General features: G+C 32.5%; 1 protein-coding gene across 7 annotated transcripts in view; it reads right to left on the bottom strand.

Moving 5' to 3' along the window:
• UBR3 (ubiquitin protein ligase E3 component n-recognin 3) overlaps positions 1-14,267 on the bottom strand; it is a 224,727-nt gene that overhangs the window by 58,132 nt on the left and 152,328 nt on the right. For 6 of the 7 annotated variants that reach the window (XM_025460110.3, XM_025460112.3, XM_025460113.3 and 3 more), the window contains one exon: positions 11,522-11,607. In XM_025460110.3, coding sequence (XP_025315895.1) covers positions 11,522-11,607 — 86 coding nt within the window. Of the gene's footprint in view, positions 1-11,521; positions 11,608-12,890; positions 13,023-14,267 lie in introns of those variants that run through there. The other variant, XM_035697762.2, reaches the window with a different exon arrangement.

The raw sequence follows: 14,267 nt of genomic DNA, 5'->3' as shown, positions 1-14,267 counted from the left end.
ATACCCTAATCTGAGTGATACTGACAATGACATCGACATAAATCACTGTTAGATGAAATTCTTTATGTAATATCTTCCCCTGTATCCTCTTTAGACTGAATTGTGACTTCACTATCTTTTGATTCAACATGAAGAAAAAAACTGAAATAAAACAATATTACTTATCAATTATTCCAGCTGTTTTCATTTCTTTTGTCTAAGCTATAATAATCTACAAGTCTTAACTTTCTTTTTCTTTTTTAAGATTTTATTTATTTATTCATGAGAGACACACAGAGAGAAGCAGAGACATAAGCAGAGAGAGAAGCAGGCTCCTCACGGGGAGCTCAATGTGGGACTTGATCCTGGTACCCCGGGATCACGCCCTGAGCCAAGCCACCCAGCTTGGTCCCAAGTCTTAGCTTTCAACAAAATTCTGTTCATGACATTTGGGGAAAAAAGACTTTTTCTTTAAAATTTTAAAATCAGGGCAGCCCTGGTGGTGCGGCAGTTTGGCGCTGCCTGCAGCCCAGGGTGTGATCCTAGAGACCCTGGATCGAGTCCCATGTCGGGCTCCTTCCATGGAGCCTGCTTCTCCTCCTGCCTGTGTCTTGGCCTCTCTCTCTCTCTGTGTCTCTATGAATAAATAAATAAAACCTTAAAAAAAATTTTTTTTAAATCATTCAGAAGAAAATCCTAAATTTTACTTTCATATCACATGTCCCTTTTTGGTGCCAAAAATGATAAGGAATGGGTTAGATTATCCTGTCACAAATATTCAAAAACCTATGTGACTCAAAAAGTCATTTTTTAGAAAGTCAGATAATACTTTCTGACATATGACTAAAATTAACTCTTATAATCAGACAGAAAAAAGGCCAAATAACACAAGTATATTGTCACTTATTCTCTAAATTAAAATAATCAAAACGAAACAAGGTTTTACTTCTCAAGGCAACTAACTTAGAAATCAATATATTTTAGATTAATTTAAGATCCATCAATATGATTTTTGTGTGGGGTCGTATAGCAGTAGAAGGGGTAATAGTAGTAGTAGCTGTGGTTTGGGGAAGCTTTTGTAAGACATATGAGAGCTATAAGATGAACAAAGTAAGTATTCCACTCTGGAGCAGGTAGAGAAAATAGGAGGTGGGCAGGGGAACTGAATCTTAACACTGGACATAACTGTAAGTTTCAATCTCATCTCTCTATAACAAATGGAATGTAAATACCTTAACCTGCTTCACCTCATGCTGTAAGTCAACGTATAGTATAAAGCCTTTCTTAAAATTTCTTCATCCTACTAATAGTCCACATTAGCTGAGTATTTGTTACATGTCAAGCGCTATTTTGAAATCATTTAATATAGATTACCTCAATTACTTTTCACAAAAATTCTACTAGGTAAGTAATATTGTTATCCCCAGTTTTGAGACCAGTTAAGGTTCCCAAATTTCCAGTTTTTTCAGTAAACTGGTTCAACTAATACCACTGACAACAGGAATGTTTTCAGCAGAGAAATAAAATGATGAAAGATATACTGGTCATTTTATTTCAATTCAATTCCACATAAGATTGTTTCTCCCAAGTACATAATTTATAACAAAAGTGTCTAAAACCTGAAAGTGTTTTTTAAAAAACAAAAACAAAAAAACAACAGGAATTCCTTGAATGGAAAAATATTAACTCAAATTGCAAGGTGAAGAGTTTTAGATTTTTTTACATAGGTATTAAATGAATTAAAGAGCTGTTTTTAGTATTTCCTTTCATGATGAAAGTCAATTATCAGGGAGTTTTTCTGATTTAATCAAAAGCATATAAGTTGCAATTTTACTAACTTGTTTTGCATTGAAACTATGGTGGCATAGAAAAAAAATGCTGCAATTTATCTATTATCCTGACCTCTACCATAATTAAAGAAATACAAACGTTGAAGAAACTTTTTCATCTCTTCTATGTCCTCATTTCTGCAGATGAAGAAAAAGACCCAAAGAAAGGAAGAACCTTGCCTGATCACCTTATTACTTACTGGAAAAGCTAAGAATACAGTTGAAGATTTGCTACTTCCTTGCTATTTCTACCACTCTCGCTCTCCTTGGGGGTTTTTATGATTGAAAGAAAAAATTCCTTTCCACTGTTATGTAAAACTGATGCTGTAACCATGAGGTATCTTCTAAAGCTATTAATACAATATATAACAGGAGTCTTTTGTTGACTTTGGAGCTGAAGAATATCTAATAAGGTACATCTATCTTTGAAAAACAATGCTAGAAATTGCAAGTAACTTCAGTAGGAAACAGAGAATTGGCCAAATAACAATCAATACCTTTCATTATTTATTCTATGTTTTCAAATTTTAGTCTGAGGGCTATCTATCAATAAGAATAAACTCTCATTTAGCAGTAAAAATATTTCTTATACTAAAATATTGACAGTAGTAGATGTAGGATAAAGAGAACCTACGTCATAATCAAAAAGTTAAAAACTAAAACTAATGGGAAAACATTTCTTTAAGTTTTATTTCTTTAAGTAATCTCTACATCCACACGGGGCTCAAGCTCACAACCCCAAGATCAAGAGTTGCATGCTCTTCCGACTGAGCCAGCCAGGCACCCCCAAAAACATCTTAAATATCAACTGTTTGTATGATATTTTAAAAGTTGATTTTTTTTTAAAGATTTATTTATTTATTCATGATAGACATAGAGAGAGAGGCAGAGACACAGGCAGAGGGAGAAGCAGGCTCCATGCACCGGGAGCCCGACGTGGGACTCGATCCCGGGACTCCAGGATCGCACCCTGGGCCAAAGGCAGGCGCCAATCTTGAATAACAACAGTAAAAAAAAAAAAAATAGATAACTTCTTTTCCGGAACAACATGTTTTAAAATTCTAGAACCACATTTATAAAAGCATTTCAGAAATGAGAAACATCACTAAATTTATTTAGAGGTGTACTAGATTTCAACATATGTATAGGAGGCACCACTATCTAGTAGGAGCCAAATCCTTGGTTTGAATCCAAGCTCTATACTGATCATATGTTCTTGGACAAAAAACCTTAGTTTTATTATCTGTAAAATAGGAATAATACCACCTTTCTGGCCTGTTATATAGCAATAATAGTTATAGTAATAGCATATATCTGTAGTGTGTAGGTAGGTGTGCTTACATATATATATATACATATAAAGTTTGCAAGAATAAATTCCAAATAATAAATTTAATATTTCTAAACTTGAGATATCACAATTAAAATCAGAAATTATGGCATTACAAATATCAGGTTTCCACATAAAACTACTCCATAAAAAATATTAAAATATATATTTTTAAGTCTCTTCTCTCTCTTCCCCTGAACTTTTGGTACTACCCTAGTTGCTTCTCAGTTACTTTTACATGTTCTACCCTAGTTGCTTCTCAGTTACTTTTACCTGTTCTTCCTCTGTTAAACGTTAAAAGGTAACATTCTCCACAAGGAAAGAAAAAGGAGCCCTTCTTTGGTTCACTTTCTTCCCTCTCATTCTGCACATACTACTTCAACAAATTTAACTTCCATGTCTACTTATAAGTTTACAATTCACAAATTTCTCTAGCTCTTCAATGTTCAAAAGGTACCGCAAAATCAATATATCCAAAAATAAACTGATTATATAGCCCAATGTTATCTGGGCTGCAAAGTTCAGTTCTTCTTATAGTTCCTATTTGGGGGAATGATATCACTGCCCTTACAAACACCAAAAAAAACCAAAACCAAAAACAAAAACAAAAAAACAGAAAACAAAAAACCAACCAACCAACCAAACAAACAAAACCCAAAACCAACAAGCAAAACAAAACAAAACACTTGGGAACTCAAATCCAACATCCTTGCCCTCCATAGCAAACTGATTATCAATCCTATAGGTTCTACCTCCTATGATCCATCCTCTTCTGCTTCACTCCACCGCTACATCATTTCTCAACTGGATTACTCAAGAATGCTCATTCAGCTTCATGCCTTTCATTTCACTCTCTCCCAATCCTTGGAAACAGTAAGTCCATCACATTATCTTATAACTGGCTGGTAAACCACTGAAGGAACAGATTTTGAAAGCCCTTCATGAGCTAACCTCTAACTTTTATTTCTTAACCTTCTTTCCTCTTCTTTCCAAGTATTCCCCAGTGTGTCATGTTGTCTCATTCTGTCTCTGCAAGCTGTTCTCTCAGCCTAGAATAGTACATTCTTATTCTCCAGGCAAACTTGATTCATCTTTCAAGAGCTAGTTCAAATGGTCCTCTGTAAAGTTTTCACTAATACCATAACTGAGACAGATGTAACCATTCCTTGCTTTATACATTATCTATACCTTGAGTTAATTCTATTTTATTACTTCTTATATAGTCCTGTAATTATTTTCACAGGTTTTTCTCTCCCGTTAATGGTGAGAGCTCCCTGAAGAAGACCATTGTGTCCTTTCCTCTTTTGTACTTCCTAGGCTAGCGTAGTGCTTGGTATATAGCAGGATTTTGTTTAAGTATGCTGAATATTATGAATGAATCAGCAATCCTATAAAAAAATCATACAATATAAGCACAAAATTCATGAAGGATTTATACTCTTCCTTTTCTGTCATAATGACACACTGGCTCAGTAACCAAGAAGTAGGCCAATTAATCAGCTCTAATTTTATTGCCCCAAAGAGACTAACCTCTCAACTCTAACAACTAGAGCAGTGCTTGACCTATTTGCTCCCACCATCTTCTTCCCCCTGTTGGTTGTTCTGACAACTCACTTGGGACAAAGAATTCTATTTTCTGTAATACCAAATCAACTTCTTTATAACTGTGACAAGTCTAAAGCATTATAATGTGCTTCATCACAAGACAGACATGTCCTTACTAAAACAGAAAACACCACTGAAAGATTGGTTTGTCCTTAAAAAACAAAACAAAACAAAACAAAAAACACCCTATGACTTAATTATAAGAACTCTTAGCTGGAACAAAAAGGTAAGTTTTAACAATTCCTTCAATCTTTATCAATATTAAAATAACCAGCAATCTAAAACTGGTAGATTACTTCTTAGTAGAACTCATGTCATTAAGACAGAAATATATATTAAGGAGTTGTCCTAATAAAGACTTTCATAAGTTGGTTCCATGTTAAATTGTACCACTGTTAAAATTTACTTATAGTAAACCTTAACTGCGTCTGTGTTTCAGATCATTCAAGATTTTAGTCCTATCAGTGCAGTTATCCCTGATTAAATAACTGTCAATGAAAAAAACAATTAGCCAAATGATTCTCTGAACTACCACAGGGGTGAAAAAAATATCAATTTCTCTATAAATTACCAAAGTAAGGAAATGGTTCTGACCAATTTATCCAAGGTGAATACACTAGGTGTAGGTATACTCCTTTTAGAGTTGAGTCAGCTAACCCTAGTTCCTCTACACACCCAAGAAATTAGCTACAGAAAGATGGGGAAAGGCTCCTCAAATAAAGTCTGGGAACAACTCTAAGAAGAAAGGAAGATCTGCAGCTCTGGTTCCCAAGAAACAGGAAATTCACGTCATGGAGCCACAGGAGCTGACTCATCTTGCCCCATTCCATTCCTCATCACTCCATGTAAGGCAGAGCAGGGAAGAAAGTATCAATCATGGTAGGAATTTTGAAGGGTCAAGAAAAAATTTGGTAATAGGAAAATAATATATATAAAATACTTCAGTTTCATATATAAACTAGATGTTAATGTATATACATAGATGTGTATATATACTTTTGTTTTATTTTGTATCATTTAATTCTTAAGTTAACCACGATAGTTATGTCAGATAGTCAGCACAGCTATCATCATCCCCATTTTCACAATAAGGCAAAAAATTAGGTGACTTTCCTAAAGTCCAAAAGATAACAAACAGGACTAAATCCAGATCTTACAACTCAATGCTCCTTCCAGCACTGTATCCTATGTTGCTTCTAGTCAATGAAGGCACATACAAGTTTGGGGATAAATAAGCAGAGCTTTGCTTAGAAGATGTTTTATTCCCCCATGTGAGCATGGGAAAATGTGAAAGAAAAAAGCTATCTTTAGTACCTTCCTGCTTTCCTGCTTCCCAGAGTTCCCATGTCTCTATTCCCAGGCACATTATGCTATCACTCTCTGGTCACCTCAAGCATCATAGCATTAGTATTAATTTCATGGAACTGTTTTCCTTCTACTTTTAAGGTTTAAATGACTGGCACCCTACCACTTTACATTTACAACATTGCTTGGAACAATATGGGGAGAGGTACAAATCTGCTTTTACACATAGGTAGTAATAGGAAAGGTAAAGAAAACATTGGTTCTTAGGAATCCCAATTTCCTTCTTGCCAAAAAGGACACACTCCATGAATCCAGTTTTTTTTTTTTAATTTTTATTTATTTATTTGATAGTCTCACAGAGAGAGAGAGAGAGAGAGAGAGGCAGAGACACAGGCAGAGGGAGAAGCAGGCTCCATGCACCGGGAGCCCGACGTGGGATTCGATCCCGGGTCTCCAGGATCGCGCCCTGGGCCAAAGGCAGACGCCAAACCGCTGCGCCACCCAGGGATCCCTGAATCCAGTTCTTATTTGAGTACCTCATTTAAAACTGAGGAGCAGGAGTTCTAATCATAGTGCAGAAGAAAGAGATGCCCTGCCCTAAACCTAACAAGATTTGAGGACCCCTATGCCCTGATAGTGAAAATTATTAACTGTGGTACCTAGTTCCTGGAATATACAAATAATAAATTAAGGAAGGTTTGGCTACCTGGCCACAAAACATAGAAACGTCAGAATGGCTTTAAAGAAGAAAGCCACTTCTTTTAGCTCAGATTTTTAAGACATACCCTTATCCCTCTAATCCAGGCCTCCCCAAATTAACAATGTATTTTGCTCCCAATAGATAAACTATATCAATCTTTGGGAATAAATCCCATTCTGATCTCATCTCATCTCTGAACAGGTCAATAGAACATCTGTTAAGCCCTTTAAAAAAAGGCTGAACTAAAAATTAACTTTTATCTTGCATCTGGTCTCCTTACCCACACATATCTGTACACAAATTTGATAAAGGTAGTGTTGAAACAGTAGAAATAGTAACATCAAAATTTATAAGGTATGAAGACCTGACACTGAGTTCTTACAACAATCTTTTGTTTGGGTACAAGGAAGAGAGAATCCATGAGGCAAAACAACTTGCTCCTAAATCATCTGCCTATTCATAAAGAATACAATTAGGAGGCAATTTCTATATTTTTTATATTAATTTACACATTTTGACTGTTATAATGATTTGGTGACCAAATTTTCCACCAAATTTTACGGGGTAACAAAAAGAATAGAACAAAATTGTGATTCAACTCATTTGTAGGATTCATAATTTTTAAATCTAAGAATAAACCTTAATAAACCATAGATATCAGAATTTTACCACTGTTAGAGAACAAGGTCAAACTACTTAGAAGGAATTTTGTGATCTTACTCAACAATATCTTCATGCAGTCTTACAGTAGGATGAAGTCAACATCAAATAGTACTTCTAACTCTGAAATCAACAAAAATTCATTCTTCAAGCAATTAAAATTATTTTAAATTGCCTGCATATATCTAAGCTGGATTGCTTCCTATAAATAACAAATAGGGGCAGTTATTCACCACATGCATCATTTCTTGATGAGATCATAAATTATATCAAAATTAAGTTAAAGCCCCGCAATGAAAATGTCAAAGGAAAGGTCTGCCATAACCTCTCAACTAAAGTTTGATTTTTAATCTCTCTATAAAATCATGAAATTCATTTGTAATGTGAACTGTGGCTTCTTAAACTACAGTAATATGCAGATAGCCTCAGAACCAAAGATACGGAAAGATGTTGTTTACCTAAAGACAGATATTTTTTAAAAACTATCCTCAATATTAACAATTTATCAAATGACATCTCTTCCCTCCACTCCTACCCCAGCCACTGTTTTCAACAATTTCTACTTGAGAAATACACTAGGATCATCATGGCAAAAAAGTGTTGAAAGCCTGTTAACTTCATTGGAATCTATGGTGCTCCATATCTACCTTCAAATCACTTAAATAAAGAAATTAACTAATTTTAATAAAACATTATTCTTATTAAAAGGTCATGCCTTCAATTTTTGCATCTGTTTTGTCCTACATCTATTGCTAACAAAATTGGTGGTATTTATTAGTGTATATACCAATTTGCAACAAAAATCCTAAATTCACTTATCTTTTATAGTCTTGTTCAAATGCCATGTCATGTTCAAAAGCCTTACTGATTTTACCAGCTAAATATGATCTCAAACAAGGGGGAACCAGTCGTATACTAGTGAAAAATAAAAGGAAACCCAACTGGTATTCAAGAAAGAAGGAATCAGGACTTGAGAAAATATCTGAAGGAGTGGCCCAAAACAAAAATAGGAATCTCAGTGAAAGGTTAACAAAAGAAAATAAAAAATCATAGGAGTGTTAGTGGGTATAGCCTGGAAAGATCCCAAGGCAACAGTATATAGTAAGATGTTTTTTACTAAGTCCATGGGTAAAATGTCTTAAAAATTTATGTCCTTTGGGATACTTAAGGGCAAGGGATATGTCTTACATAACTGAATTTACAGTCAGAAGGGCTGGGTTCAAGTGCAAGCTCTGATATTTTCCAGTTGTATGACTTGGCAAGGCAATCACTCTGAGCTTCAGTTTCCTGTTCCATGAAAAAGAGATAACACCTATTTCACATGGTCGTTCCGAAGACTAAATAATTTATGTGAAAGTACTTCACAAACTTTAAAACTACAAATGTAAGGTATTATTAAAATACCATAGTATGCTGCTTTGTTACTTTTACTCATTTTTTACTTTGGAAGATTTCCCAGATACATATTTAGGAATAAACTTTTATTATGATTGGATACTGGTCACTTTACTTCAATACTTAAAAAATTTGAACATGTAAGTGCTGAATGACACTGTTCTACTACAATTTTATTTTATTTTTCAGTATAAATTTGGCCAGTAATATTTTTCGCTTTCATTGTTATAGAAAGAGCAATCTTCTCCCCCTCTCCCTGTATGTGTGTGTACGTATGTGTCTATCCATAAGGATCTATCAGGCATTATTCAAGCCATTCTTGACAAAATTTATGTTTTCTTGACTAACCTTCAATTTTATCAGGAAGTTGTAATGGAACATTATTCCAAAGTGTAAGTTCCATATCATTGGCTTAATTAGTGGAACATTTTCTTACTCTTTCCTCAAAATATTATGAAAAGATAAAAAGACTTTAAAAATGAGATATTTAAGAGGAAACAGAGAGCAATAAATAGAAACAGGAAAATACTGACCTATGAGGAGTCTCTAGAGAAAAGAGAGAAATTTTGTTTAATAATATCATTAAAGTTCTACTAGAAGATGGAAAAAATGAAATACTTGATTTAAGGTCCTAAGACACACCATCAATTTAAGTTCTGGTTTCAACAAATCAGGTTTGAGTTAGGCTTATGTAAATAACAAATATATTAAGTTTATTTCTACATTTGCAAAACAGTGGAATTTTATACAACATATAATATATTCTACATTAGGATAAATAATGCATAAGCAATTGAATAATAAATCATATGGAAAATAAAAATAAAAACCATCATGTTGTACAACCTAAATATATACAACTATATATGTCAATCATACTTCAATAAGGTTGGGGGAAAAAAGGACTAACATAAATCATAAGAAAAAGAAAACTGAAAATCATATTAAATTTAGATTTAGGATGATCTTCATCAGGATCTTTTCTATACCGGCACATTATGATTGCTTATTCATAGAAGAAAATAAAAAGAAAGTGGAAGTAACAATTTAATAATTGAAATTAAAATTAAGGATGATAATTGAAGTAGTTGCTGCTAGAATTTTTTACTACTATTTTTAAGATTCTGAATAAATTCATTATTTACAAGTCTCTGGATAAATTTAAGTACCTCAGAGGAAAAAAAAATGAAGTAGAGTTTTTTAACATAAAACTGAAATTCCTTTACTAAATACTTTCTAATATAACAGTTTCTGGAATATTAATAGCCAATGCCAAACAACAATTAAGAACAAATTAATAAGAAAAAGTAACTTAAATAAGGGAACTTACAGTTTTTGCTAATTCACACAGTCTAGAAGCTAAAACTCCTTTGTTTTAAAGGAGTTTTAAAATTTTAAAACTTCTCCCTTAAAACATAATACTAAATGACTGAGTATATGTATGGTTTCAGGATATACAAAAGTCAGTAAATACTAAATATTCAGTAAAAAATAACTTCCAAAACCTTACATTTCTAGGAATCAAGTGATAACCCAAAATAAGATATCAAAATCTAATACAACTAGTAAGAATTTTAAAAGTAACTCAGTTGAAACTTCACATAAGTTTGTACCTTAACATTAAAAATTTCAAAAAAAGGTATCTGGGTTGTTCAGTCAGTTTAGCATCCAACTTCTGATCTCAGCACAGGTCTCAATCTTAGTCATGAGTTCAAGCCCCATGCTGGACTCCATGCCCACTGAAAGGCATGGAGCTCACTTAAAAATTAATTAATTAAAAATATAAATAAAGTAAAATAAGTACTTCAGAGCTTTGCTTTGAAATCATCCTAAAATCACATACATATTCTCACAATAATATGAATATTTTTGAAAAATCTGTATGTTGGTAATTTTTAATTACTAATATTTTTAGCACTTAAGAAAATATATTCATTTTTCAGAAGAAAATATTATGTATTTTAAACAATTTTTATTTCCTGTACCAATTATGTTAAGGTAACATTTTAACTCCAGTGATTTGGGACCAATAACTAGCTATACCTGACATTAACATTACCCCTAGTATTCACATTAATTCTCTTGTTGGCTAAATAGTGATAGCTTCAAAATCATGCTCATGAAAAATCTACATTAAGTTCCAAATAAAACTTCTCTCAAACTTACACTTACAAAAAGTATTAAAGAATCATGCTCATTTTACAATATAAAGTATATTCATTAATAAAAGCAAACATCCATAGTTTTAATATATTTTAATGCTCACATCAAAATACAGCACAAATACCTTCATTAATTAACAACAGCACTGTATCTATTACAGGAATCTGTAGGCAACACAAATTATTTATAAAAATATTTTCTTAAATCCAGACAATGTACAACTTTTCTAAAAGAATTTAAGTTTGAAGATAACTTTTTATAGCTAAGAATACTATATTGTTTAATTTTGAGCCAATGTAAATCTGATCTATTGGTATGGAATTTATTCACACTGAGTAATCATAGTATAGAAAGAGCTAAATATTCATATGATTCTATGAAGTATAAGATTAACCATAAAACACATTAATCACCATTAAAACTGAATATTTATAACATAAATAGGTTTGAAACTACATCAAAAGATCACTTTGCCTGTATAGGCTTTCAAAAATGACATAATTAAAAATGTTTTTAAAATAAAATGTTATAAATTTAGCACTGTTTACTACTTACTTAAACAAGACCTTTTGCCAGCTGTGCTTGCACCACCTGAACACAAATTGCCTCCCCGATGAATTAATTCAAGTTCCAAATTGGTTCTGTAAGTAAAGCATTTAAATATATCTCAATTAGGCTGAAGCAACACCTTTTAATTTGTGTTACTGATATGTCTGAGTCAACCTAAATAATAAAGTTGAAGAGCTTTATGAATAGCTTACATAATATCTGTAATAATATTTTATCTGATATTTAGAAATAAATATGTGTTCATATTATAACCTTATATGTTCATATTATATGTTCATATTATAACCTGCAAAACTGCACATCATGATATAATTGTTGCGCAATCCCAAATGTTGGCAAATACTAAAAACTGGGCCTTAAGGAAAAGAACAGCAACACATTTCATAAACCTGTACATGAATCTGATGAAAGAGTTTATACCCAACTGTTAGCCACTGAGTGGTTACTGTCATATAAAATACAAGGGCATACCAACTTTCTATCAGAGAAATGGTTATCACTCACTGGAGCTTAAATGGTAACTAGAAATCAATATTACACAAAATCACTAACATCAAAATAGCTATGAAAAACACATTATCATTAACAGTAGTAGTCTCTTCCATAGACTTCTAAAATTAGTTTTATTAAAGTATACCGTGCAACCACTGACATTGCTAAACATCAATAAAGTTCACATAGGTTTGAAATTATAATATATTTAGCAATTATTAGCTTACAGATTAGTAATAATTAGTAAACTGACATTTTAAAAATCAAATTGATGCAAAATCTAAAGATTTACTCAAAAACAATGAAGTAAAATAGCCAATGAATTTTGCCAGAATACATGAGAATTCTAAGTGATAAAATGCTTGTATTTTTATTTCAACAATATTAATAAACTTAACACACTTTTTTTGCCACAACTAAAACTGAATAAACTAATTTATAACCAAGATATGCATTTGACACTAACAGTGAGATATCCTCACCTTAAAAAAAGAAAAGGCAAAATTTCAAGCTTATTCTGCAAATGAATTCAAGGAAAAATATTATCCTGTGTTACTTAAAACAATTTAACTGGTTTGGGTTGTATTTTTAATATAAAATGTTTTGAAACATTATTTTCGTATATTTACTTATACAAGCAAAGTGTTAACAAAATTAATATTCTTAGGTCTGTACATTCGCCACCCATTTCTAAAGGAATGCTTTAATCCTCTCTACTGGGGTGGGGGAAAAGCAATTTAACATTGCTAATGTTCCTGCTCAGAGCTCCATCTGGTTGCTGCTGATAAGGGCATCTGTGTGACAAGGGAATTTTCCACCCTTCAGGCGATTTGCATTGCTCACTGAACTTCTAAAAACCTACCAGCAAGGAAGCAGGGACAAGGATTTCATATTAGTGGACAGAAAGCGAGCGGAGACCAGCATGTGTTCCTTCATCAAGGGAATATAAATGAGATCAATATATTTTGTTTTCACAAATCTTCTGTTGCCTAATCTGTAGAAAAAAATTAACGGCTATATTCTCTTATAAAAACTAAGATTTCCTAGATTGTACTTTTAAAAGAGCTAACCAGAAACATGATCAATTCTCACAAACAAATGTCAGAACCAGAATGTCAACTTTTTATTTTAGCACAGTTTGCAAAAATATTCATTAAAATATAAATGCATGAACAATTCTGTTTATTCAATCAGCAAATAAAATACGTTAAAGGATGACAAACATGTTATCAGGAATTTGATTTTAAAGAATACTTGAAAGAAAACTACTAAATCTAAATTAATTATTTCAGGTTATGGTTAGAAAGTCTCCTGAAAAACATTCCTTCTGACATTAAAAAAAACGAAACAAAAAAACCCCAAAACAAAAACCCTACCTATCCAAAGGGTTAGTATCATGCAATAATTCAGGACTTTAAAATATCAATGTCAGAAGCCCTAACCCTCAACTTTTCCTTATTTCATTTACATCAAAATTGGCCCTTTGAGACTTGCTAGAGAAAAGAACATACAAAGTATCATATGCCCCCATGTCTGATCTTTCCTCACTGTAGAAAATTTCAACATGATATTCTGTTTCTGCTCTCCTGAATGGATATAAAAATGAAGATTGTTCTCTGAGAAAAGCATACTCTACTTTTTATATTTCTAACACAAATCCATTCAAATTAGTTTGGAAAGAAAAAAAAGAATTAAAAAATCTCTGTAATTGAAACAATAACAAGAAAGACTGCTTAAAGTCTATCTTGGTGCCCATCAACATATGCCATATAAAAATTCCTCTAACTATGCTCCAGCTTCTTTTTGCATGACTAAGGTCTGCTTTCCCTTCTACTCCCCCCTACCCTCCTCTGGTATGAACTTCTATTTTTAGAGCTATAATTTAAAAAACAAATTATGTGTATACACATGTACACACAAAGACACTCAAACACACACTGGTATTAGTGGGTTTAAGGCCCAGGTCTACTGGTTGAGCAAGTTACTCAATATCTCAGAAAGAAAAAATATCTTTGCCCATACCATAGCCTATATTACATAAAACTCACTCAAGCTCTAACTCTTCCAAGAGTTAATAGAACTAATTCCCTTTTCTTGAGGCAGTAAAGAAACATTACCACATACTTTATATTTCAACTTGTTCATCTTCCCTTTTAAAGTTCTATAGCACTTTTTTTCAATATGATCTTTTTAAAACAAACCACATTCTGTTTTATACAGATTGATATATATTGGCTTT

This window comes from Canis lupus, chromosome 36, assembly GCF_003254725.2.
Source record: "Canis lupus dingo isolate Sandy chromosome 36, ASM325472v2, whole genome shotgun sequence".
NCBI lineage: Eukaryota > Metazoa > Chordata > Mammalia > Carnivora > Canidae > Canis > Canis lupus.
The sequence above is the reverse complement of the archived record's forward strand: the minus strand, read 5'-3'. Positions and strand labels throughout refer to the sequence as shown.